Here is a 27188-nt window from a genome sequence, read left to right as displayed (position 1 = left end):
TCTTTTACAATTTTGTTTTTACTTGTATTTTACTAAAAATGGCATATTGAAAATGAATTAAACTCTTCTCGAATCCCAGTGGAAAAATCTTTGCAGCAATTAGACCAGTTTTATAAAATGCTGACCCACGTTTTTATATCTTTTCACTGATTTAACTTTAGTAATCACCTCTAACTCTTTGCCGTCACCCTAATCTGTGGCTACTTTCACAGATTCTCAAACTGGGTAGCTCCAAAACATTAATATTATGTACCCCAAGGTGAAACATGCTAGTGAAAATAAATACTATGAACCTAAATCTACTGGTGGTGTTAATAATTTTTGCTGTATGTGTAATGTATAATTTTTTTAACAAGTTAGATGATGATTTAGAGAGATGTAAATCCAACAAACCCCACTGAGTTCCCACTTGGTAGGGGACAGGATAACAGCAAAGTGATCCATCCCAACAGACTCTGAATCAGGGTTATTCAGAGGTTTTGCTGAAATATTCAGATGATAAAAACAAGACTGAACCTGTTATGCTTGGTACCTACATTACTCCTAAACAAAACAGCAATAAACTCCCCACTTGATGAATTTGGTTTATTTGCTGCCACCCTTTAAATTTCCTCTCTCGTCTATGAAGTGCTTGATTTTATGACTGGAAAGCGGCTAATGTTTATGAGGTTTTTTTTTGTTTGTTTGTTTGTTTGTGTGTTTTTTTGCAAACCAATTTGAGATCAAAACACATTATTATTTTTTTTTCTCTTGGAGAAAACAAAAATACTAGCTTCTAAACAGGGAGGTTTTAGTCCATAAAGATGACCCGAAAGGCTAATTAACATTTAAACATTTTAAATGATGTGAAAGTATAGTGTAATTATAAAGTGATGCCAGTACAAATGTTAAAATAACAACTAAGTATTATTTATAGATTGTATGATTAGGAGAAAAAAAAAACTTTGGATCTAGAATTGAGCTTTGAGGCATACCACAATTAATATGAAAATGAAGAAACTTTTTTTTTTATTGATGTTGTTGAAAAGATTGTTAAAAGCTTAGTCGAAATTTGCCGTCAACATGTCAATCAGTTGTTGGAGGCTGTTTTTGGATCTAAACGGCTTTAAATAAAAGAAAGAGAGTAGAAGGAAATATGTATCACATTTTTCTTTAAAGTTTCCTCAAAAACAAAAACAGTAATGTGAGCTGTTTTTGAAACCAAGCCGTTCCCAGTGGTTCCATAACAACGAAATGAACATTTTATAAGTAGTCTAATTGGCAAAACTCTAAATCCATTTATGTTCAGGGCAAAGGAGACATCCCTCTTCTGGGATCAAATCTTAGCAGACATTTTTTTTTAGCCTCTAAAAGTTGGGGTTTATAATACTCACATGTACGCCTTTTATATTCTGTTACCGATTATCAGGAATTATTGTGATTGTTGATACTTGTTTGTTTCCTATTGTTAAGTAACATGACACGAAGCAATTTAAAATCAACTCCTGTTATCCATGAATCACAGCATTATTTCCGTTGGGTCATTTCTCCTCTCCTGCTGGTATTCTCAGGGGTCCCGGTGGAAGAGGTCCGTGGCCGAATCCCAACAATAATTCGGTGAGTCACTCTCTCTCTCATGTCTTCTCCACCATGACTGGCTGCCTTTACAAGAACGGGCGTCATTTTTTTCTCCCTCTCCTCATGTCTGTTCTCACCACAGATAGCTTATTCATCCTCATCTCCAGGAAACTATGTGGTAAGTGCCCCATCGTGGGCTCATGTGTGACCTTGAGCCATAAATTACCTGTTACTCTGTGGTGACTGACTGGCAGTCAAGCGCTCTTCCTTTCTCTCATCCCTTTTTAGGGTCCTCCAGGTGGAGGTGGACCACCGGGAACTCCAATCATGCCCAGCCCTGGAGGTGAGTAGCTCACTTTTTTTTTTTTTTTTTCATCCAGACAGGATCCGTCTAAACTTATTCTCAGACAGCTCCTTGTCTCTCTTTCAGAAATATTTAAGGAAAAAAAAAATAGAAAAAAAACAACACCTATCTACATATCATTAAAATATGTATAAATACTGAAATTCCAGCATTGTTTACAGTGTTTCATAATGAGCGTATTCAAGGAAGCAAAGGCATGTAGGTCCAAAATCCACTGACTGATCCGACCCAGCTTTAACCCGTCAATAAAGTCTCAGTGGAGGATTGGCTGAGAAGAAAACACTGATACCCTGTAGCTTCTCCGTTCCCGTTGGCCTGTGGAGAGCTTCTTTTTATGTCCTCCATTCATTATTTATATACAACATATCTATTGTGATATGTTGCGGGGCAACCTTTTCGCAGCAACGCTCGCACGCACACCGGGAGGGAAAACATATTTCCTCTGCAGTCGCACAAACCTCCCTCAGTGAGGCACACCTCACATGTGCTCACTCCCCCCACCCCCAATTTTCCAACAGTCACGACAACACAAGTGGCGTTCACAGCCAGGATTTCTCCACCACTCAATGCATCCTGGACCAAATTGTCCTTTATTCTTTTTTGTGTCACTTTTTTTTTTTTTTTGCATCTGCTATATGGTACCTGCAGTGTCACTGCAAGGTCAGCTTATCCCTTTGAATCTTTTCAGCATACACACAAAGGGGTCACACAGCAGGCATATCTAATTTCCTCATAACACGATGAAGGAACCGTGGTCCTGTTTCCCTTCTTTGTTTCCTCACTATATAGTTTGTTCACTAGTCTTCCCCGACCTCTTGACTTCTGAAGGCATATGTTGCACTGGGGAGTGATAACGTCGAGTGAACGCACAAAGATTTTGCAACTCAGCTGGTTTCACATCTTGCGCTCGCTAATGTTCACCTGCTTTCTTTCCCGCAGATTCCACAAATTCAAGCGAAAACATCTACACAATGATGAACCCCATTGGTCCGGGTGGAAACAGACCGAATGTGAGTCCTGAAAATTTTTATTCATATTCAACTTCCTTTTTTATACGCGATGCTTTACCATGTAAAAACACAGAAAAGACCAATGATTTTCTCAGCTATTTTTTTCTTCTTTTTTTTGTTTTTTTAAACAAAAACTGTTTTTCCTTAGTTCCCAATGGGACCAGGTCCAGATGGACCAATGGGAGGAATGGGAGCTATGGAGCAGCATCATATGAACGGATCACTAGGTGAGACAGCTGTGTGCAGCAGATTCCTCTCCTGAGGACGTTCGGGATGAAACATGGCTGTTTCTTCTTGCTCCAGTCTTTTAGCCGTAGCACAACGCCCTCTCATGGCAGATTCAGGAAGTGCGTTTTTAACAGTTATTATTATTATTGATCAAAGTTTAAACAGATTAGACCGGGGTGAGCAGGCCTATTGATTTTGTGGATGTGACGTGAACAGTGAGGCCAGTAAAGTTTATCTGTGTCAGCAACAAACAGCTTCACTTAAGTTCTGGGTATTCTGCTAATGTTTTTGTTTACCTCTGATCACAGGCTCTGGGGACATGGATGGGTTGCCAAAGGTCAGCCTATTTGACTTATTGCATAGCTGCTGATGTCTCTTTTTTCACATGTATTTTTTTATTTATTGGCTCTTGTTCGTTTCTTCCGTTTGGGTTGCAGAATTCGCCTAACAATATGGCAGGCATGAACAATCCTCCCGGCACTCCGCGGGATGACGGCGAGATGGCAGGCAACTTTTTAAACCCATTCCAAAGTGAAAGTGTGAGTAGCATGTAGCACATCATACATCAGCCCGGGACTAAAAGTCTCATTTCTGCTGTTACCTACTTCCATGTTGTTGTTTTTTTTTGTTTTAAAAGCTAAATCTACACTACTGCGCTGCATGTCAACTCTTTGTCACGGCCTTGAAAATGCTTCTTCTGCTCCTTCTAACCCTGCTTTAAACTTCTTTTAGCTTTTTCCTGAATCTACCCGGTGTGTTGCTTGGTCTTCATGATGCTGTTTGTTCACTAATGATAGGTTCACAGAACAGCTGGGTTCTTATTTACTGCTGAAGCAGTTGGACAGAATTGAATTTTATTTATTAGCATCAGAGTGAAAGGGGCTGATGAATGCCACACTGTTGAGATTTTTATTTATAGGACTGTTTATTGTCCCTTAAACAAAACCTCAATAAAAGCTTGGGTTTGTACCTGGAAAATATGAAGACATTTAAGGAGGTGAATGCTTATTCAAGCTAATGTGAGCACAAACAGGCTTTGATTTCTTTATGTTACATCTTTTGAAACGGACTATATTAGCAGGCGTCCAAAGCCGCATTAGAAAAGGGGGCACACGAGAACCGCATATAAGAGATATTATCTGGCAGCTGTGCACTAACAAATTATTTATTTTATGAATAAGCAGTCAGCGTGGAGTCGGCGCCCTGTGCTCGATGCTGAGAATAGGAAGACTAGTTTTGGTGGTTTGTGTGGAGCTGCACTGTATCCACCCTGTCCAAGAATCGCAGGTGACTTCCAGCATTTCCATTAGTTGGGGGGCAGGGCAAAAGAAGGGGGTTGCCCAGGGCAACATTCATGCAAGAAATGCCGCCGCTTGTTTTAGCCTGTCCTAACTCAAGATGTATAGCCAGCTAACAGATATTAGCTTATGTCGTAGTTGTGTGAGGCTGGCCCATCAGTAAAAACTAAAATTCTGCATCCTACATTTTCTCCTTGGGCTCATATCTTGTCTGCTTTCTCCCACCTAAAATAAATAACAGATATGTATCTGCTGTGTTACTGCGTTTGCAGCAAGCTGCTACTGAACATGGCATTTACCCTGTAGCGGTACTGCTTTCATCTCAAACTGGGTGACATAACAATATTAATCCAGCATTGGCTTATCTTGTCTCTCTCCCTTCTCTTTTCTCTCTCTGCAGTATTCACCCAACATGACGATGAGTGTGTGATTTTTTTTTTTTTAATCTTTCATTTTACCTCTTCATCTCCCTTTATCTGAATCCCTTCCTCCCCGACCACTATGGTGTGTCTTGCGTTGCCCTCCTCCTCCTCCTCCCCCTCTTCCTTCCTTCCCTTCCTCCTCATCCTCCTCTTCGTGGATGGCTTGTGGTGCCACACAGCCCCTGGGGATTCCCCAGGAAAGCAGGACTTCCCTTCGAGCCCCACATCCCACTGCCTGTAAAATGGGTGTGAGAGCGTGAAAGGGTCTCCAAACAGCAGGAAGGACCTTCTCTGTTCATCTACTCCACCGAGAGCCTGCCTCTCCTTCAGCAAGAACCTTCTCATGTAGGATTGCGCTCTTCATTTAGCTCTTTCCCACCCGGACGCCGCCATCAGAATCGTGAACACGGAGGACTTTGCAGCTGTCGACTCACGTGGGACTTTTCAAAAACTCTCCCCTTGTGGGCAGGCGTTTCAAAAGAATGAACTGATAATGCTATTTTAGGACAACTTTCATTTAAGATTTGTTTTGTTTTTTGTGGGTGATAATAATCTTATTTTAATATTTTTTGCGATTATCCAGCTAACGTAGGTATGAATTTTCCTTTCAAAGGGCACATTGCATCTCAGCAGCAGCATCAATGACGACAGAAGAAGCACACACCTGAGAAATGCACAATGACTTTCTGTTTACATGATTTGAGGCCGTTTGTTGTTTGTGTTTCTGTCTCATTGCGTGGATTTCCATCAAACTGCGTTTCAAGGTACAGCTGACCTCCCAGCTATTCTGCGTTGACATAGAAACAGCTACTTAACCACATCAGCATCATGTAATGGGGATGACGTTAAAAGAAAATGTCTACTTGTTCTGCTAAAGCTTGTCTGCAGATGCACATTGGATGATCGGCTGTTTATCTGTCTTGTTTTAGGAAAAAAAAAAATCCCCTCATTTATCTGTTTCACTTGCTGGAGAGCAGCTCAGTCGGGGTACTCTGGTGGTCCTGACAGGAACTGCTCTTGGTAACTCGGTTTGTGAACCTTAGATTTCCCCTCGTCTGTAAATAACAGGTTTGGCTTGTGTTGTTCTTGTGTTCTTGTTTTACGAGTTGTCAGTGAGTCGTCCAACTTGGTTACATTTTCTTTTTCTCTCTTCTGGACTTCCTGTGTGGCAAAGTTTCCATCTGGGATTCACTCAAAAAGATCTGGACCGTGTCACATTTTTGGACTGGTGGATCACTTTGAACCTTGTGATACGCTCACAAAGTTTAACTTGTTTTCAATTGTCAGGTGTAAGATTCTCAGGGTGTGATGGAATCCTGTGGTATCATGATGTTAACACCTAAAAAATCAAAAAAAAACCTTTTAAAAATAAAAAAAAAAAAAAAAAAAAACAGTTACTCCCATTTAAGCTAAAATGCTTTAGCATTTAAATATTGTTACTTTGATTTGTTTTTAGGCAAAAAATATGGTATAAACTGGGTTTAATTCACAAAATATGATAGCTTTTACTTCTTTTTGCTCTTTATGTAGGTGCTGTAACCAACAATTTCATAACAGCTAATAATAGAATAGATTTGACCATTTTAAATGCAGTAAAGCTAATAATGTAATAACCTCAAATCTTGTTAAAAAAGACCAATAGGAGCAGCAAAAATATAGTTTTTTTTATTATTTAAATTTTTTAAAAACTTGATGTACCTTAATTCTGATAATCTGCCCATGCCAATCATAGAGTTGGATGATCCCTTTCAGACAACACAGAGGACTGTCCTTAGGCAAATTCTTTAACTTTGTTGTGATGGACTTGTCTAGATAAGACGATGCACCTTGAATTTTCCAGAACATGCAGCCACAGTGGTCTAAAGAAGAGAGCAATCACAGAAGACTGTAAAAAAAAGATATGTCTTTTCAGTGAACTACTTTAATTTTTTTATGCATTTAGCTGAAATCTAATCGTCACACTAAGCTAAACATGGCTACATATCAAACGATTTGAGTGTTTTCCTGTATGTTCTGTTCTCTGCCTTATCACTGCTGCTGAAATCAAATTGGCTCTGCGCCGCTCACATCAACAAACAATAAGCAATCAACATTTGAAGCCTCTGCGGATGATGGCGACACAACTGTCTGTTTTCTGATATCAGCGGAAACAGGGATATCTCCAGGATAAGACAACCCCTGACCTGGGAATCAGTCTCTCCTTCCTTGAATTTAATGAAACGCTTCCCTTCTTTCCTCTCCCTCCCACCCCAACCACCCTTTTGTTTTCGTTATAGTTTTTTTTTTCTTTTTGTAAATACTGTAAAATGCATTTTGATATCATTGACATGTTTTTGATATGTCAGTCACTACCAATGAATACAGCTGAAAGTAAATTATAAATAAAACTGTTCATGTTTTTTTTTTTTCATAGAGAAAAAGATGCGTTAACCTAACCATTTGGCTCACGTGGCTAAATTTATAAGATACTGTAAAGTGGCTGAATGTGTAAATGACGGCAACGTGGTGAAGGCATTGAAAGAAAGGACAGGACAGAAAGAGGACAGGACAGAGAGACGCAAAACGGGCCGAGGCATCCCCGCTTCGGCTCTTCACTCCTTTTTTTTTTCTCTGTATAATGTTACTGTTGGCTATGAAATAGGAAAAAAATCCTGTGACCAGATTTTCCAAAGGGCATTTTTTTTCCCTACAGAAATGTGACCTCGTGTTGCAGTTTTTGATATGAAGGATTTTATCAGTGCCAGAAAATGTTTAAACTAGAAAAAAAAAAAAAAAAAAAAAAGAAGTCATGATTATAAAAGTAAAAGTACATCAAAATCTGAAACTTGGGGGGTAAACTGTGTTGTTATCCACTCCCGTGATAGCATTGTATAGTGAAAAACTCTCTCACTGATCCTCTCTCGGTCCTCTGTGTATATTGATCGCTGGCCATCTCTGTACTTCTATTGTGATGTATAATACTGTACCATTAGGAAGATTTGCTGGTCGGATGGGCTGGTTGTTTTACTCTGGGAGGGTTTGGCTTGAACCATTCGCGGTCCTCTCGGATGACTCGGCAGTATTCAATATGAAGCAGTCTGTCTCTTGGGTTTGCTTTGTATTTCATGGTAGGATAGTTGAGAATCTTGTCTTAGGGACTTAGGTGTCTTGTGTAGGTAATAAAGATGTTCTTTGTATGTTTCTTTATATTGTAAAGTTTCTTTAGACTGAAAGAAAAACAGATAATTTGCTTATAAAAAAGAAACAATGCATCAATAATAAATGTCATTTGATTTTTTTCACCTGTTGTTTGTGTTTTTTCTGTTACGTCTTCAGCTTTAGTTACTTTTGTAAGGATCAGAAAGTAAATACATCGTGTCTGAACTGAAGGGTTTAATTGACCTAATTTTTTTTTTTTTAAAGGTTATAATTTAATCATTTTTAAAGCTGTGGACTGGTCATAGCTAAAATTTTCAGACTGGAAATATTGTTTCCAGAAAATATTGCTCCAGAGATTTTGGTCCTTTTCAACTGGATAGCATCATGCAGTTGCCACACATCCATGATATGAATCTCCTCCTCCACCACATGCTGAAGATGCTCTGAAAGATTGAGATCTGATGATTGTGAAAATACCTGCAGTACAGTGAACTCGACATGTTCAAGAAACCAACTTGAGATGATTTTAACTTTGTTAAATTATGTGTTAACCATTCAGAAAAGATGGGTACCCTGTGGCCATCATTGTTCATAAATTCTCCTTCTGTTTGCTAATTGTTCCAGTCAAAAATTGACCGGAGACAATCCAAGTCAGGGGGCGAAAGCCCAGACTGCGCTGTAAGAGAGATTTTTTTCAGACTAATAAAACCCTCAACCCAAATCCAACTTCTGCATTTTTATGTAATAACACAATCAATAGGCCAACTTAATTCAAACAAGGTTGTATTTGACAAAGTGTACAAAAAACATCATGTTTAAATGTTTAAATATCACTGGTATGTAAAGCACTGAGGGCAGCATTTCCCAAACTTTGTCCTCAAGACTTACATCCTTGCATGTTTTAGATTCCCTGTTTTAATACACCTGATTCAGCTGATTGCAGTTGAGGAAACCCTGTTAGTCAGCCATCAATTGAAATCAGCAAAAGTAAGAAAACACCTAAAACATGCAAGGCAGTGTGCCTTGAGGACCAGGGTTGGGAAACACTGGCATAGGGCCTAATTGTTAAATATATTACTTACTGGTCAGGTATTAACTATGACCATTGGGTCATCAGATACCTTTTCTTTAAGGACAAACATTATTTTATCAGTTAATTTTTACCAGGTTGTATCTATTTGTTTTTAAGTTGTTTTTTTTTTTCATTTTATATGATACTTTCAAGTCCTAAATGCATATTTTGACTAAATGTCATTTTATTTACAGTGTACCTTTTTTTTCTGTATCATTTATATATTATAGTTTTTTTTTCTTTCTTAGAACTATAATGTATGAATGGTACAGTAGAAATAAGCATCTTGTCTATTCTGGAGATGGTATTTACAAAATGTTCAAGATGTTCAAGATACGGTGTCTTTACTTCTGCTTTCTTACATGCTTTAAAGTAGACATCTTCTTTTCGACAGTCTTTAATTATTCACCATTCTACACTTGATTGCTTTTAAATCAGCAAAAATAATAAAACATTTAAACCACGGTCCGGAGAGAGTGTGTGTGTGCAGTCAACTTTCAACACTCACGAAGGAGGAGTTTCAGGTCAACCGGAAGAAGGTTGCTGCTTTGTTGAAGTCAGTACGATGTTGAGCACACACTACCACTAACCCATATAATTGTTGTGGTGTTGCTAATGCGCAAGCTAACTTCTCTGCCTTAAACTGAAGTAAGGGGGACACGACTCGGGACCAAAACAAGGTTATTTGGAGGTAAATGGTGGATTTTCTTTTTATTTAATGAATGACTTAGACGAGTTCTTACTTTCTGAAATTATTAAAACAGCAGTACGTCGCTAAATAGGGTGAAAAAGGTCTTCTGGTGTTCACTGACAGTTTGCTAGCTCATACCGAGACTAACAGCTAACGCTACTGTATTTTGCTAATCTGTTAGCCTGCTAGCTGCTCGAGGGTTTGGCTGCAAGGTAACTTGTTAGAAACTTCTAGAAAGCTTGTTTCTGTTTGTCAGTTAACCGGATAAGTGTGGTATGTTCTTCTGAGCCTTTTAGTACTTTACTTATTTACAACTTACAAAGACTGTAGAATGTTTTATAAAATAGTTATGTAGCTATTTAGGTAAATATCTTATGGTTGATTGAATCAAGCAGTGATTTGAAATTTCATCTCTTAAGATCGCAACCCAAATCTAAATATGTATCTCAAATGCATATAACTGCATTGTTTTTTGTTCTGCCTGACAGAGTGATGCACTATTGACTGGAAAAGTGGAGACTATGGACGCATCAGATGCCCATGAAAATGCTCCATCTGCCAAGAAGAGTGGAAAAACCTCGTTGCTGGACAGTGGAGAGGACTTTGAGGTTTTAGACGAAGAAGACATCGATGATGACCTTCCTCCTTTGGAAGATGCTGGGGGAGGGGATAGGAATGTAGCAGATAATGCAGAAAACAAAAATGCAGAGGAAGAATCTGAGGCTTCAGCACAAATGGACGAATGGCTGGATGTGTTGGGTATGTGAGAACTGTAGGATGACAGGACACAGCAGGTTACATTCCTCTGGAGAGTTTTACTCAGTCTTTAAAGCTAGTGGCACCATCAAGCATGTGGATATGCCCCTATGGAAGCTGCTTTACAGCCCACATAATAATGAGACATAATTTGGTTAAAGCTAACTGGAGATTTCACAGCTACTTGTACTGAAACTTCAAACGTTTGGCTTTTTTTTAGCTGTTTATTTATTTATTTTTTTTTATTTATTTTTTTTTTTCGTTTTTGTTTCATTTTGTATGAATGAGTTCTAATCTCCACAGTGTTAAACAAAACCAATTTTTAGCCTTTTGTTGCTCCATAATCACCAGAAAGCATTCCGTTTTGTTCTGATACAATGTCACTTACGTTTGCAGGAAATGACCAGCTTAAGAAGAAAGTCTTGGAGCCAGGGAAGGGGCGAGCTAGCCGACCTCAAAAAGGACAAGATGTGGAAATTAATCTGAGAACACATTTGATGGATGGAACCCTTGTAGAGGAGCAAAATAATCTGTCGTTTACTCTGGGGGACGGCGATGTCATTCAAGTACAAAACATTTTTTTGGTTTTGTTATTTTTTTTATTTTTTTTTATTTTTATTTTTTATAAGGCCTGCATCATGCCAGAGTCGATAGCACTCTTGCTTCGCAGCAAGAAGGCCCTGGGTTTGAATCCTGGCCTGAGGTCTTTCTACAGGAAGTTTCCATGTTCTCCCTGTAAATGCTTGAGTTTTCTCTGGGTACTCTGGCTTCCTCTCACCGCCTAAAAACATGACTTTGAAGTTAGGTTAACTGATATTTCTAAATTGTCCTTGGGTATGAGTGAGTGTATTTTATGGCTTGCCTTACTAGCCGCTTGTACTACATTTTGCTTCGTACAGAGGGTCTGGGCCCTCAGCTATTGAGAAACGATGGCTTCCTGGAGGCTTGGGCTGGGTTGAAGTTTTAAATTTTACCCAGTCACCAATGTTTGCCTGTGAGGCAGTCGTGAATGTTAATTCAATATTTGGAAACGTGACCAACACGGACTGAACTGCTTGTTCACTTCCTCCTCTGCCAATGATGAAACTGCAAGCAGACTACAATTCTAAGACAGTGCAGAAAATTGACGTCATCGTTTACGACTTCGCCGATTGGTCTGATCAAAAATTGACCGGAGACAGCTGAGTCGAGGGGAGAAAGCCCAGACTTTGCTGGAAGCAAGAACTTCATTTTTTTTTTTTTTTTTGAGCAGATTTGCACAGAACGGCTGTGGCCGGGCTGTTGCGTTCTTGACATTTATCAAAGTAGTTGTGATGAAAGTTTATTTCATGGTAATGTCTCCTTCCATTTAGGCACTGGATCTGACTGTGCAGCTCATGGAAATGGGAGAGAAGGCGCTCATTCACACTGATGCAAAATATGCATATGGTGCCAGGGGAAGGTAGGAAAACATAGCTGTGAACCTGTGTTAAATCTTGAACAAGTCCAGTGTATTTTAACAGCTTTGAAAACAATTCACAAACAGGAAAGCTGGAAAATCTGTTTTTGATCCATATGTGTGAGCATATCTGTCTACTGAATACGGAATATTTAGTAGCCACTCTGCCTTGCTGTAAATGACATTACTTTGCTGTAAGCAGCTATTGTTTGTCATTTAGCTTCATTGCTCTGGTGACCTAAAAGAGGAATCTGCTTATATTTACAAATAGAGTTGCAGTTTCAGGCCAGTTGAACAAAAAAGAAGACAAAGCCAAAATGAGATGCACTTTTCTATTTTCAAAAATGGTAAATTACTTTCTGTAAATATGACGTGTTGCAAAGGAAATGCAGCGCATGCTTGAGGAATGCATGAGTGCCTGTTGTTGGCAAGTCTTGTTCCATGATGTCAACCAGTCCATTTCACCGATTAAATCACACTGACTTTTTGTTGTTGTTGTTGTTTTTGCCTTCATGAGTTCAGTTTTTTTAAAATGTTTTAACCCTGGAAAAAGCTCTGTTGCTTATGAAAATGTCCCATTTATTTTATTTATTTAAGCAGGTGAGTTACTACACCAAGACCAAACTTACAATAGTGACGTAGCAGGGAGGAAAGAAGACCCAGGAATATTCAGCAGCTCACTTTACTCTATTCCACCAACATTAGCAACACTGTTTAGGTCATAAAACACATAAAACAACAGTAAGACAAATGCATACAATGAAATTGACGTTGAAGTTTTACCTCAAATGGGCAGCTTAAAAAGAGCATCTTCTTGCAGCTGTAATGTGACAAGAAAACTACGCATTTGCTAACTTAACATTGTGTAACCGAGAATATGTTAGAAATTTACAGCGAGCCTCTATACATATATTTAAATCAAGCGAATAGTATACTTTTACAATAATATTTAACTTGAAGTTAATCATCCTGCCAGAAATTCCAACTTTTTGACATCAACAGAAGCCAGTGAGAATATTTCCTATTATTTGATGAAATTGTCCCAAGTTATCCAGGTATTTTTCATTTGCTTCCCTTCACTGGACCGGTGTCTTGTTTTCTCGCCAGCCTTGAACCCGAGATACCCCCTAATGCACAGCTGTCCTTAGAAGTGGAACTGGTGGGAGCTACTGACGCGCCAGACGTGGAGCTGATGCCGCCGTCAGACAGAATTGCACTGGCCATCCGCAAGAGAGAGCGGGGCAATGTTCACTATCAGTGCGCAGACTACGCTTTTGCTGTCAACTCATACAGCATTGCCCTGCAGATTACAGAGTCAAACTCCAAAGGTGAGTTAAACAACGAGGAGTCAAGGGTCATAGAGAAATGTTCTCTATTTTTTATGTTATGTAACATATGTCACAATGTTGCTTGGTAATAGAAAGAAAATCATAGTTGTAATTATTTAGTTTAATGTTGAAATTAAATTTTTTAGAACCCACCTTTGTCTTGAGGACTGTGTTTTTGTCTGTGTGGGTTATTTCACACACAAAAAGCCACATGAGAAAAAAATAAATAAATTGGCCATGTTATATGTTTTGGGTTCAGCTTGAAATTCTTTAAATTTGTTTTTATTACATTTGATCTTTAAAATTTGATACTGTTCAATCAAAAACAACAATTTGAATCCTGTCTGCATATTTTATGCCTTTGACTTCTCTGAAGTTGAAAATGCATTTTGAAATTGATTGAACAGCAAATTTAGTTTACTTCGTCTTGTTTAGTTTCTGGATTAATTTAAGTACATTTTAGGTTTAGTCATGAAACAATAACAAATTTAGACTTTTTTTGTTTATCAGAATGGAGGCTAAAAAATTGAGAACCTTTTCATGTTTTTGAATAAGAGGGGGATTTTTCTTTCTTTTTTTCTTTTTTTTTTTTTTTTCAGGTTTTAGTAATTATTATTTTGTTGTTGTTCTGCTCCAGTTGACATTAGTCCTGAGGAGGAGGAGGAACTGCTGGACGTCAAAGTCAAGTGTCTGAACAACATGGCTGCCTCTCAGCTGAAGTTGGACCACTATGATGCGGCCCTTAAATCTTGCGTTTCCGCTCTTGCGCACCAGCCGGACAACATAAAAGCCCTTTTCCGCATGGGCAAGGTATCGCTCTTCTTTTACCTTCCACGCTCTGCCGAACTCTGCCACAGTCATGCATTATCTGGTGTGTGTTTTCGATTAAGGTTCTGGCTTTGCAAGGCGAATACACTGAGGCCATTCAAACCTTGCGGAAAGCGCTGAAGCTGGAACCAAGCAACAAGGTAAGTCCGTGTAGAAATAAAAGTCCTCCCTTTTGACCACTAGATGGTGCCGTTGGGTAAGACATGAATGAATTTGCTGTGCGAGGTGAACCGCTGATTCATCATTTCAAAGGATCTGCTTTCATGTTGCTGCTGTAAATAGGTTCACCCTGCACCCCGGCCGTATCTAAAGCCTATCCATGGGTTCTCTTCTGCTCATACAGCCGACTATATAAGGTTCTTTGGCTATATAAGGCCACTTACCGGAGTATTTTCAAGTGTGTGGGCTTCTTGGATCAGCTGCAGCACCATAGTAGCTGATGCCCAGAGCTCCCCACGTCAGTCCTACACCAATCTGTTGCACAGCACATGGCCTGTGCACCAGTTTCCTGCTTGCACATGCTGTGTAATGAAAGGTACCATTTCATTTTGGACAGATGCACGTTCGCTAAATTGCCTCGTTTACAGGCGAGTACATATTTTGGAAGTTAAATCATGCAATTTGTGGGAAATTCAACCTGAAGATGTTGAGAAAGTTTACACTATAAAGCCTTAGCTTTGCAGAGTTTCAGGGATGAAAAATAGGGAACCGAAAGGAAGTCTAGTTTTGTTTTAACAAGGCTGTCAAAATATTTGGGTCTACACAACTGGTTAAGGGTGGCACCCCGTAAATCTAAGCTGGAAGGACTTTCTGTCTTTGTGTCATCAAAGAAAGCCTCTGGTGGCTAAGAGAATCCTTAATAAATATCTCTGTGCACTCTTTGTATGATTTAACACATTAGCCAGATGCTGGTCTGATTCATTTGTAATACCAAAGTAAACATCTCTACTCTTTTCCCTTTTAATGACAGTCGTTCAAATCAATAAGGTGCTTTTTAACTGGGGGAGGAAGTGAAAAGTCGTTGCTAATGCTCCTCGTACATCACTGTTTACATTTGTCACTCTGTCAGCTTGCCACACCCCTCGTCTTCCAAGTTTGACGAGAGAAGATTTATTTGTCTGGTTTGTTTAATTTCCTAAAATGACACGCAGACTTGACATTTCCAGTTTAGACTGCCTTTGGCTGTCTCGGCACAGAGTTTGGACAAACAGGACATCGCATGTTTGTTTATCCCACTTTGTCCTTTCCTTTGGGAACTGGCCACTGTTCTGTCAGTTTTATAATCCTACAATAACATGGACCACTTTCACTAGATTTTACAACTAAACACTGTCCCTTCCTTCAATGTATAACTGGGAGCAAAAATGACTAAACAAAAGCTAAATATGTACAGAGAGAGCGATGCCTTTCTCCCACAGGTCTGTGCAGGAACACTTAATTCATAATATTAATTTGGTAACGGGTAAATGTTTCAGTCTAGCTTCAGTCTTTGTGATGAAGTGCAATTACTGAGCATAAACATTTTCTGTCTGATAAGACCGATTTGCTTAGTCACTCGAGAGCCTTAAGAGCAAAGAAATGACTCACACCGGAGCTTTTATTGGAACAATAATTGAAGTCAGATCCTGGAATATTTGTGAGGACATGTGGGCTAAACTGCAGCCTGGTTATTGTAATGGAAGCCTGTTATTTCTTGGAACCCAGCAGAGCAGAGCTAACGTTTTCCCAGTGTTTAGTCATATTAAATTGGTGTATAGTTATTATTTCTTTTACCAGTAATTTCAACCATGCATTGCTAAATGTCTAGTTATCGTCTGCAATGTCTGAACTGGGTCCATTATCATCATTTTGTTTCTTGGGACTTTTTTTTTCTCTCTATGCAGACAATTCATGCAGAGCTCTCCAAGCTGGTGAAGAAGCACTCAGAGCAGAGGGGAGCAGAGCAGGCCATGTACAAGAAGATGTTAGGAAATCCTTCAAAAAGCGGCACGACAAAATCCAGAGCCAAGTCTTCATGGGTAAGAAAGTCCTTAAAATAAAGCTGCATTGTAAACCAGGTTTTTTTTTTTGTTTTTTTTTTTTTTTTTGCACTAATCAATCATACAATTTCTCTGTATCAACTCTAATTGATCAAATGTATTTAAAAAAATTGTATTTGGATGCAGTTTTTTTTATTATTATTATTCCAAAAAATCTGCTCAAGCAAATTTTGGCATCTGTAAACATAGTCAATCATTGATAAAGGGATGCTAATTTATGTTGACTCTTTTGGGCTTAACTGCAGCATGTGTATGTTGGTCCATTTTTGTTGCCTCATGACTTCAACCTTCTCACGAGTCACCCCATGCTCGTCTATCTGCAGGGTCTCAGCTGGAAGTGGCTCTTTGGTGCGACTGCTGTGGCCATTGGTGGAGTAGCTCTATCTGTTGTCATAGCGGCCAGAAACTGAAGTGAACCAGAAGAGTCGAACGCAGTGGGGAGAGCCTAAACACTGAAGCACATCTGGCGGCACCTTCCACTCTCAGTGAAAGGAGGTGGAAATGTCAGGTGGCAAATCGCCTCTTCACTGTCACACTCTTTTCTCTACTATGTTTGAGAACTGTATGTGACGATTAATAATAATTACATATGGGAAAATGTTGTTTCCAACCTTGTAGATGTATAGGTTTGTGCATCTAACCTTTGTTCCAGCTTTTCCTTGTTCTTGGTAGTCGGTGTGAGGAACTGCTTGTTTGAAATAAAGACAAAATGAGAACAGATCGAGACGGAAGATATTTTTACCACATAGAAAATAAAATGCCAGTTATGCTGAGATATAGTTTAACAGCAGTAGATTGCGCTTGTAAAATATTTATTATCCAAGTGATGTGATTTCAGTTTATGGTACAGTGTTTCCTCTCAAACTGCTCCCTGTAATCTGAGGTCCATAAGATAGCAAGATAGTTGGTTGTGCGGTGGCCTGTTTACACTTTATACAGATTCTATATATAAATACATTAGCTGACCAAAGTAATCCCAACACACTTTGAAAGCAGTCCAAAACTGAATACCTTATGTTGATCAGCTTTTATGCAGTTGATTTTTGATGAGGTAGTTTTCTGTTTCACTGTTCACTAACACTATTGAGTAAAAATAAACACCAAGCAACATGCTTCAGTTAAATAAAACCTAACGATCTGCAGTCTTATCGAATTAACACTGACAGTGGCTTCAAAGTTGAAACAAAAAAGAAAACCGTTTTTCATCCTAGCTAGCTTATTACAGGCATATATTGTTAGGAGTGTAGCTGAAGGAAGATTAATTTCAATTTAATATTATATTATATTATTCAGTGACCAAGTGTTTCTGACTCTGACCATAAGTTTTCTTATTTTTTTTTTTCTTTTTTTGTAAGTTATTTTCTGATGTTGTTCATTCCAAAACCGAAACGTGACTCTGCTAAATGTGTGGTGTCCTTAGAGTAGATGTCAGAACAACGGAGCCACAAGCCGCATCATGCCAACAAAATAACTGTTCAGATGAGTTCCTGGCATTCTTTGCTCTTCTTAATTTTTGTATTGATTACAAATAAATATCTTATGAAAATATTGTTTGTTTTAATTTTTTTTTATTATTAGCTATTCTTGACTAATGAAATGTTGTGTTATGTCCAGCTGTGGTTAAATTGGTTAAATCTGTAATATCAGAGGAACTAAATGTGCTACTGTTAATTATATAGACGCTTCACTGGGACATTTCCCTTTCAGATACATTTGAGTCATGTTTTTCTCTTATACAGAAGAGAAGCAGAAGTCACTGGCTGAACATTTCCCTGAACTGATAAGTCTTGACATTCCAAAGGCTTCTGGATATCTGTTCACATTGTATGCATGTTTTAGATGACCTATCTTTCCTGCTTCCGACAGATCACTGCAGGGTCAAATTGGTGTCTGCACTGAGGAGGAAGTTTGACATCCATTCTCAATGGCCTGTAACAAAGTCAGAAAATCAGTGATTTCAGACCAACAATATTGATACTGTATAACATCATTCGACTAATCTCATCCTCAGTTCTGGACGGAAAAAGTTTAGATTCTGTTTTTTTTTTAAATTTAACTCAAGATTTTAGGAAAGTTTTTCTTAAAACAAATGGCAATGAAAAATGTTAAGCTACATCTAACTGACTAAAATACAATGTCATTGTTACAGTGTTTTAAAATTTCATAAATTATAAAGTCGGCTAAGTTGTATCTTTTTGATGAAGGGTTTTGAAAAGTCTGTAGCATAATAGTTGAAATTCTTCAAAAATGCTTTTGTACATTTTTATTTGTATAAGAAGTGTTTGGTAAAACAAAATTATTGAAGTTAGATGAGTGGTTCCCAAATTTTCCAAATTCATTTCCACAGAGTAACCCCAATCTATTGGTTAAACATACAAGCATTACTAGTCAGTCAATTTAAATCCAGATGGCAATACTAAGAGTTTAAACAACCAAACTGTATTAGTATTTGAGACTAGTTCACGTCTTCATATATTGTTTTTATTTTTATTTTTTAAGAGTATCTAAGTTGTGTTTGCAACCCCCAACTTCAGGGACCACAGAGTTAAATGATTATAGTAAACATACACAGGTAAAATGGATGAGCATAAGTACTTCAGTAATTTCAGATAAATTAATGTGAAATTCTGGTTTTGTTAAAGGCTGTAAATAATACTAAAGTTTTCTTGGTTGGAAAAAAAAAAGTAGAGCTATGCATTTTGGATGGTAAGTTAATCGTTATCAGTTGTAGGCAAATTGGGACGGAATGCATCCAAAAATTAATTTCAATTAATTTTGTTTCTTTGGAAACATACATTATTTATTCTGTCACCGCTGTTACTTATAATCTAAACGTATGATGGTTGACAAATTGTTTTGCTTCACACTGCATAATAAAATCTCTATGTCCTTCCCATGTAAGGGACCTTACACCACTTCTATTTTTAAAAGGCATTCGGTTTTGTGGCTAGTGTGCAGATAAGTAAAAACAAATATCGGCAAGATTTTAAAGTTGCGCCAAGTGATATATGATAGTCATATATCACCCGATAATCCATTTTACTTGAGGTCACCAAACTTTTTAAGTTCTCACAATAATGTCGCAACACTGAGGAAAAAAGTATTTATTTGGACAGTTATCAGAAAGATATATGTTCCATATAAGATTCCTTTAATTTAACTTAATAACAGACACGTTGTTATATAAAAGCATACGGTTTTAGTAAATGTAACTGCACTGGCTTCCTCGCAGATCAGTGACTTCATCAGTGACCAGCCACTGAATATTCAATGAAAAGCAATGGGACTTCTCGGTTTACGACAGAGTGTGGGAACGGTGGGTAAGATGGCGGCGCTGAAGGAGGAGCAGTGCTACGGACTGTCCTGTGGAAGAGTGAGCAACGGCAGTAATGTCACCGTCTTTCACGTTAAACTCACTGACAGCGCGCTGAGGGCGCTTGAAGGCTTTCAGAGCAGCAAGGTAATTTTGTTCTTTGTGGCAGCGTGTCATTCTGGTTCGGGTCTGAACTCTTTTCCTGTCGGCAGTGACAGACACAGAAGCAGGCAGGCAGGCAGAGGGAGGTCAGTCACCGCTCTGTCTGCCGCTGCCTTCAAAGCTGAAACACACTGCAGCTTGGTTTATAAAGTCTGTCTTGTTTTGAGTTGGAAATGTTGTAGCGAGGCTATTTTTTATTATTATTATTTTTTTTAACTTCACGTTGACCGTAGTCTCGCATTTATCAAGCTCGCTGCTTCTCAACACAGAGCCTCAATGGTTATTTCATTGGATTAAGGTGTTTGGTTTGGTTTGTGCAACAGTTTTAACTTAATTCGCCCCAACATGAGTTGGGAATTAATCTGACAACGAGGGGAGAATCTAGGCTGTCATGTGTCGATGCTTCCAGAAACTTTGTTGAGCTGCAAAGAAATGTTTGGCAGACCTTTGCTAGCAGAACTAGCCTGCGACTGCCTGGAAGCAGTGAGGGTTGGAGCTTTTAAATCGCCTGTTCTGAACTAACGCCTTCTTATAAAGTAGTGTCAGGGGAAAGTGTGAATTGGGTTGACTGTCAAATGACGACTCCGTGAATAATTATGAGAGAACAGCCAGCATTCATGCGAGAAGTGTCTATTTCATTTCCCAACCCCCTCAGTTCCAGTAAATGCTCACGTACTCATCACAGCCTAAAAATTGCGTCAAACTTAAAAAAAAAATGTCTGATTTTATTTTATTTTTGTTTTATACGCATCAACGTTCGCTTTCAAATAATCTACAACCATTACGCCAGGGCTCCTTCTTGCTCGCTGGACTTTCTGTGCCCAGAGCTTTAAGTCTGTTTGTGGCCATCTAATGTTTCAGCTTCTATAAATATTTGACAGGGAAAACCTGACAGGGCAGGAGGAAAGGGCCTTATCTCCAGCTTCAGCGGCTGTCTACAGCAAGACTGCAGCTGATAAACCAAAACAAATAAACTGGAACAGGTAAACTCGGTGCTAGTAAGAGGGGTTCTCTCTCAATTGCATTGCACAAGTATTTGCGTTCGCCAAGAATGTTCAACTTTATTTTTCTTTGGAGATACAGAGAACCATTTTACATCCGATACAGAAACTTCTGTTTCAGATTTATGGTCTTAAAGCTGCTTGCCACACTTTTTATGTAAAAATCAGTGAAATTCTCTTTAGCTCTGGTTTGTTGCCTATAGAACACAATGTAATTGTTAGTTTATTTATTTATTTTTATTAATTGTACTTCAATCAAGTTAAAATCTACTCTACCCAGAAATAAGCTTCCACACACATGCCAGTGACATCACATTTGGCAGCTAGGAGGTCATAGTTCTTATTTATATTTATTTGGATGTTTTTGAATAACGTTACTCATTCAAATGATCTGAACTTTGTAAGGCAGCAGTAAAACATTCAGGTCATGTAAAAACAGACCGTAGGGTTTCAGGAAAATGTGGCTACAGTGAAGCACATGGAAGCAGTTTAAGGATAAGGGAAATCTAGAATGGCCAGATTTCACTTGTAGAACAGCCTGTACCAGAGGGTGGCAACATCCACAATTCAAAGAGCCATTTTTTTCCCCCCTTCTCAAACTAAATTACACATAATCCTTCAAACAAACCTACTGTTTGTTTATTTGTTTTGCTTTTTATGGCTAAGTTATCAACATTGTATGTCCATTTTTTTTAGGTTTTAGAGCAGAGAAAATCCATTAAGCCATTATAGCAAGAGAATGAATGCATCCTAACAGCAAAACATATTTAAACATGGCGACAAAAGACAAACCTTGTACATTCAGAAACACTGTTCAGTTCTATTTGCTCCGGGAGCAAAGTTATAAAGGGCTACTGTGGAGGAACTTAAGAGCTGCATGTGGCTCCAGAGCTGCAGGTTGCAGACCCCAGCAATCATCATTCTAGTCAACAGTGGCAGCCGGTGAGAAAAAATCTTGCTGTGTCAGTGCATTTTTTTCCTTCATAGTTCATAATGATTCAAACTACTGGAACTGGAAAATAACTATAGCTCCACAACAATATAGCATTCTTCATTCTTCAAAATAACAAAAAGGGTCAGTTGAACTAAAAGTAAAAGGTCTGTTGGGTAACTAGCAAAATATACAGGAAATCAGTGACAACGGTTAACACTGAGTCCGACTCAAAACTGTGAAAAATACCAAACTACTGTATGACTGCCAAGAAGTGTAACTCTGAACAACCAGGCTAAATTCTGTTGAAATTGAACTTTTGAGTATCAATTAATGACAGCAGACAGCAGTATGGGATGACATAATCATGACTACAAACATTAACCGAGAAATCAGTAGGACTTTACCAGGCACCACTTCTGTGGTGCAGGAGGGAAATTCACAGTTGAATAGTCACTTGGAGGAAATGTTGTGCAAGTAACTCAGATTACATTTAAGCACACACTATTAAGGAAAACTTAATAGTGTATATACATAATCATGTATATAAATAATATTTTTTACATTTAAATTTTTCCCCCTTCCAAGTTTGGAAGGGCGGCGCCCCCTATGGTCCAGTCGCCACTGCTAGCCAGCATCAGAGAGAAGAAGTCGGAAAAAACATGCCATTGCTGTGCAGTCAGAAAGAGGGAAGTTATTCATGTCGGAGTTTGTACTGCTTGTATTAAAACTGCTAATGGCAAATACAATTTAGGAAAGACTCAAACTGAGATGTAGGGCTTCAAGATATTGGGGAAAACATTCATACGTGATGAAGAAATTCACTTTTTGCTCACTACACTTTCTTTTTTAATAATTACAAAGTCTCTGCCATTCTGCCTGAACTTTAGCATCTTGCAGCCTACCAAATCATTCCCCCAAACCTTTCTTTGCAGTTGAAATATTTACTACATCTATGACAGCTGTGATTGTGATGGCATGTAAATCAGAGATGTTGGTTCCTATCTGTGTTGCTGATTATTCTAGTTATTGGTGTGTTCCTTCTTGCAGGTATTTATCACAGGTTGTCTTTAAGTCGTACATCACTCGTACATTAGGTACAAACTTGACTGGATTTTGTTATTGCTGATGGAGTCACAGGTATTGGTTTGACGGTAACCTCTCCAGGGCTTGTGTGTCAGTTTAAGCAGCTACACTTCGGATTGTTATCGTCTGGCGTGACTGTCGAAGATGGCGTTCATCAGTGCAGACACACAAGTTTGTCAGCCGCTTAACTTTGTGCAGCTGTCAGGAGAATATTACACCATTGATGAAAGGGACTGATAAACTGGAGAGACGGACTCGGCAGTGACGAACCTGTTTGCAGTTTTCATCCTAAGCAGATAAGCAGACTTGCAGCCACCGTGGCCAAGTTCATTATAGGTTAACCGTGTCTTTATGCTTTTCCCACTTATTACACTTAAAACGCTTACTCAGGTTTATTGGATGGAGTCTACCACCGCATAATCAAATGGGTTCATGAAGGGCTTGTTTTGTTAGGAGTGCTTTAAGCATTGGCATGGAAATGAGCACACGCAAGATCACCTGGAGAACGGAGGATTATGTTTGAGTCACTCTTTTCTTTTGGGTATGAGGAGTGTCTTTGGTAAAGGTTTAGGAGATCTCAGTTTGCATTCCAGATGAATTTAAATGACAATTATAGACGATGGGGAAATTCATGCAAATAAGTTCTTGTTTTAAAATATATGTTTCATATGGGTATACATAGCTGCACTACAATTTGCCTGTTTCATTTAAAACGAATACTTAAAGGTTATAAAGGAGAGCTTGAAATGCTTTTGAAGAATAACAAACTTATAGTATTGCATGACAAACCAACAGTATCGTAGGATTTGCCTTTATGCTTAGCTGAACATCAACAACGACCAACTTAATCACCTTGCTTAGACAGAGGCTACGTGCAATCTAAGTAAAATTAATCTCATGTTTCTTTGTAACACCCTAGACTTCAGCCTCAATTGTTTTCATTGTGACTCAGACATTTCCTAAAGTATTTGCACGCCTTTGGCTTCGTCATAACCCGAACACTGGCTGGTACCCAGCTGCAGCAGCGGGTTGGACAAGGTAGAGAGTTAAACTCTTAATTGCATCACTGTGCTGTGACTAAATATATCGTGTAGACACTGAAGGGACAAGACATTTTATTTTTTTTCCCTTTCAGATATTTTCAGCTTATGCCTATTTAAGCTAGCCAAATGCAAAATGCTGGCTCAGGTGCAGAGCTTGTGCAGTTTGCTTATTGGCGTCAGAGTATTTCTCATGTTGTTTCTGGACGTTGCGCAACATCCACGCAGCAGCCATGGCGCTGTCTGTGTAATGAGTGCTTCCTGTAAGAGACCTGGCTATCAGCTGGGTTCCTCTCTCTGCACATTTGAGGACAAAGTTAACCGGAGCTCCTGCTGTGGGACTTGGAGCCCAACACTCACTCTTCCTTTTAATCATGTTTGTATTTTTTTTTTTTTCCTTTAACCGGGTCTGACGCAAGTGAGGAAATGAGTAATTCTGCTACCAGCGTCATCCAGAACGGTTTCTAGAGAGCGGATGAGTTTTTAATAACGCTTTTTCAAATTGTATTGAGACAAAGTGTGATTCAGCCGTGCTCAAGAGTACTTTTTCTCTTTTTTTTTTGCTATAAGGAAGCTAAATATCAACTGGCATTTGCAAGTTTTTCAAATCTAAATTATTTCATAATTGCTGGCATTGTCGTGTTGCGGTCTGGAATATGTGATCTGGTTGACATCTTTCTTCATCCTTTCATACAGATCGCACCAAATGTATTTCTGCCAAATTGTGTCAGCAATTGAGTGTAGAAAATGTCAAACTGAAAACCACTGACCCCTATAGAAGTGTACACAAGCAAAAACAAGCAAACCTTCTCCCAGTGTTTAGGCAATACACATGTTTAGCCATCACAAATATCTCTGTGTGAAGTAAGGCTTAAATTAATTTTGTCAAACTATCAATTGTATATATGAAACCAAACTTGTGACCCTACGGTGAATTAGTAACAGACTCCTGACCTTAATATTGATATTTTAGACTGTTGTTTGATGTTCTGAGTCTGCTTTTGATTAATGTTTTGACTGAAGTTTTCAGCAGTTTGCTGTAACTATAACATAGTTAATGACAGGGTATTGCACTGTTAAAAATTAAACCTTTAAAAATAGATGAGATGAAAATTTGACAGTTTTGATTCATGAAAGTGAGAAGTAAAGGGTAATTCTATGCTAAAATAAAGTTTGCCTCAAGACAAGCATGGTTCTTAAGCATAGAAAAAAATACAGTGTTTAAACTAGGATATAGTTAATTCAGATGTGTTCGACAGCAGCCCTGTAGACTTTCTGTCCTTTTGATAATTTTGCTGAATATTTTCTTTAGCAATGAACTGCAGCAGCAGGGAAGGATTGTTTAATTTCTTCACCATTTAGTACTTGACTGAGCTGTTATCTGAAACATTTTTTTGCATTATGAAGTGTTTTGAAGCCAATATTTAAATGGATAGTGTGAACTTGCGTGCTCCTGGAGGCTTACCATTTCACTGTTGCAGCTTCAGTAGCTTCATTGACCTTTTCTAAGTTGCTCTCCAACATCAGTGTTGTAACATTGGCACAACTAGCATTTGGAATCTTTTTGCATTTCCTCTTTTCCTGTCTGTCTGCTTCATGGGGAAAGAACCTCCGAACAACAACAATGTGTTAGGCTTGTCGGCTAAGGAGGGTCACACACGTTTTTCTTTTTTATTTTGGGTTATGACTTCCTGAGGTTTTAATGTCTTGTTGCAAAGCTGCTGTCTGAGAAAATACGACAGTTTGGGTAAATAAGGAATTTATTGATTTATATTGATTTTGATGCAATGAGTTTCTTTGGATGACTCCTTTTTTAGGCATCAATTGTATCAAGATATCAATTATTTTTGATAACCCTGATTCATTGCTCTGTCTGAATTTATTTATTAGAAAAGAACAGATAACGGAGTATTGATGATGTTTCAAATGGAACGCTGGCATTAATGCAGTAAGGCCATGATGACTAGGGATACTTGGCACCTCCACGGATGTTTGCTACATTGAATAAATAGATTTTTGGTGTCGAAACCTAAATAATCATCAGATTTTATTACTGATTAAAAAACAAATTCTTGTGGCAAGCTATGGGCCTGGGCATCCAGGTCCTGCCTCAACCCTCATGAGATGGGAGGGAAGTAATGGATCTGGATTTTGCTGCCCAACTTTGGTTGGTCTGCCAGCAGCATGGTTATTTAAGGAATGCTTATTCCTCCATCTCAGCAGATCACGGGTCAGTGCCAGGGACGGCTGTAATGACTAAAGCCAAATATGACTCACTAAATGTCATGGTGTTCCTCTGTCCTGTGACAGGGTTACTACAAGTGACCATATTAACCCAGTGTCACAGCAGACTGCCTGACCTGCTGTGTTGTTTGGCAATGCGTGTTTGTGGAAGACCGCATTGCTTTTGAACAAGCAGCTAGTGAAGCAATTTGGAGCTTTGTATGTCTGCGATCTTCGGTTGAAAAATGTTTTATTAGCCCTAAGAGATTGCATAAAATAAAATTAAACAGAATTTGGCAAACCTTGATGGAATCCCCTCTAACATGGAGCTGGATTTTCTCTGCTTTTTTCAAATCTGTAGGAGAGTCCCTTTAAGTAAAAAAAAACAAACAAACAAAACAAAATTTTAATACATATGTAACACATATGTAGTTATTTTTGTGACTGTTTTCAAGTTAATGACTTACTTTTTAGGTCCATAGAGAGCCTATACTCCAGCCTGTTTTTACTCACATTTTGTCACCAAATCCATCACAATGATATATGCATATTCTTATGAAGACATTCAGTAAGTGTAAATAATGCTTACAATACTGGATTGCTTATATTTTCAAGGTTTTTTTTTATTTTTTATTTTTAGATGGATTTAAATGCTTTTTGAGATTGTGGACAGCTAAAGCAGGTTGATGCACTGTTATATCCATTAACCAAGAGGTTCCCAAACTGTGGGGCGCGCCCCCGAAGGGGGGCGCCGTGTCATTGCAGGGGGGGCGCGGGAAGCCGTCTGGATGAAAAAAAAACAAAACATGAACACTGTATGTGCTGGGTTTTTACCTTAGAATGGCCAACTCTCTGTCAATTTGATACAGTAGAGGCTTCCACACTTCCCATATCTGTGTCCTCTGTCACTTTTATCAGCAGTTAAAACTGTTTAATCCGTTGTTAACATGTCGTAACCTGTTTTTCCGAGCCGCCTTTAAACGCAACATGAGCGCTACGACGCTCACGCTGGGTTTCCACCTGTGCAGCATTGAAGGAGACCTGCTGCTGCTGGGCGGAGCTACGCAGGTTTGTGTTAGAATCACGGCAGCAAACCAGCAAAACGCAAAGAACTTTTCAGTTTTTCCCTCCAAACTAACCGACTGAGTTGAGTAAAGCTGCTGGATGCAGGTAATGTTAGCTAAAAGATGACTAGCTAATATCAATACAGAACCTTAAGCTTAACAAGTACCTTGTAGGCTACCGATGTTGGTGTCTATTTTC

General features: G+C 38.6%; 3 protein-coding genes across 4 annotated transcripts in view; all 3 read left to right on the top strand.

Annotated features, from left to right (window-relative positions):
- Nucleotides 1-8157, top strand: part of ssbp4 (single stranded DNA binding protein 4) — a 118269-nt gene extending 110112 nt beyond the window's left edge. The window contains exons 10-17 of one of the 2 annotated variants that reach the window (XM_015037745.1): nt 1551-1596; nt 1700-1735; nt 1846-1900; nt 2861-2931; nt 3080-3158; nt 3468-3496; nt 3597-3698; nt 5059-8157. In XM_015037745.1, the coding sequence (XP_014893231.1) occupies nt 1551-1596; nt 1700-1735; nt 1846-1900; nt 2861-2931; nt 3080-3158; nt 3468-3496; nt 3597-3698; nt 5059-5139 (499 nt within the window). In that variant the 3' untranslated portion in view covers nt 5140-8157. Of the gene's footprint in view, nt 1-1550; nt 1597-1699; nt 1736-1845; nt 1901-2860; nt 2932-3079; nt 3159-3467; nt 3497-3596; nt 3699-4857 lie in introns of both variants that reach the window. The other variant, XM_015037746.1, reaches the window with a different exon arrangement.
- Nucleotides 8158-9659: 1502 nt separating this feature from the next.
- fkbp8 (FKBP prolyl isomerase 8) lies at nt 9660-17717 on the top strand. The gene is made up of 9 exons (XM_015037744.1): nt 9660-9780; nt 10269-10539; nt 10933-11102; nt 11889-11977; nt 13082-13302; nt 13940-14112; nt 14193-14270; nt 16014-16148; nt 16493-17717. The coding sequence occupies exons 2-9, from the start codon at nt 10302-10304 to the stop codon at nt 16577-16579; spliced, it is 1191 nt and encodes a 396-aa protein (XP_014893230.1). The 5' UTR covers nt 9660-9780; nt 10269-10301; the 3' UTR covers nt 16580-17717.
- Nucleotides 17718-19418: 1701 nt separating this feature from the next.
- Nucleotides 19419-27188, top strand: part of ell (elongation factor RNA polymerase II) — a 47227-nt gene continuing 39457 nt past the window's right edge. The window contains exon 1 of the mRNA XM_015037743.1: nt 19419-19629. Coding sequence (XP_014893229.1) covers nt 19450-19629 — 180 coding nt within the window. The 5' untranslated portion in view covers nt 19419-19449. The remainder of the gene's footprint in view (nt 19630-27188) is intronic.

This window comes from Poecilia latipinna, unplaced genomic scaffold (assembly GCF_001443285.1).
Source record: "Poecilia latipinna isolate Pla-1442-1.1 unplaced genomic scaffold, P_latipinna-1.0 Scaffold418, whole genome shotgun sequence".
Classification (NCBI taxonomy): Eukaryota; Metazoa; Chordata; class Actinopteri; order Cyprinodontiformes; family Poeciliidae; genus Poecilia; species Poecilia latipinna.
Note: the sequence above shows the minus strand (reverse complement) of the source record. Positions and strands in the feature narration are given on the sequence as shown.

Excerpts from the sequence above, each read along its gene's own strand:
- fkbp8 (XM_015037744.1), top strand. The coding sequence starts at position 10,302 with ATGGACGCATCAGATGCCCATGAAAATGCTCCATCTGCCAAGAAGAGT. Across the intron at positions 13,303-13,939 it reads TACAGAGTCAAACTCCAAAG|TTGACATTAGTCCTGAGGAG; the intron begins GTGAGTTAAACA and ends GTTCTGCTCCAG. Across the intron at positions 14,271-16,013 it reads AGCTGGAACCAAGCAACAAG|ACAATTCATGCAGAGCTCTC; the intron begins GTAAGTCCGTGT and ends CTCTCTATGCAG.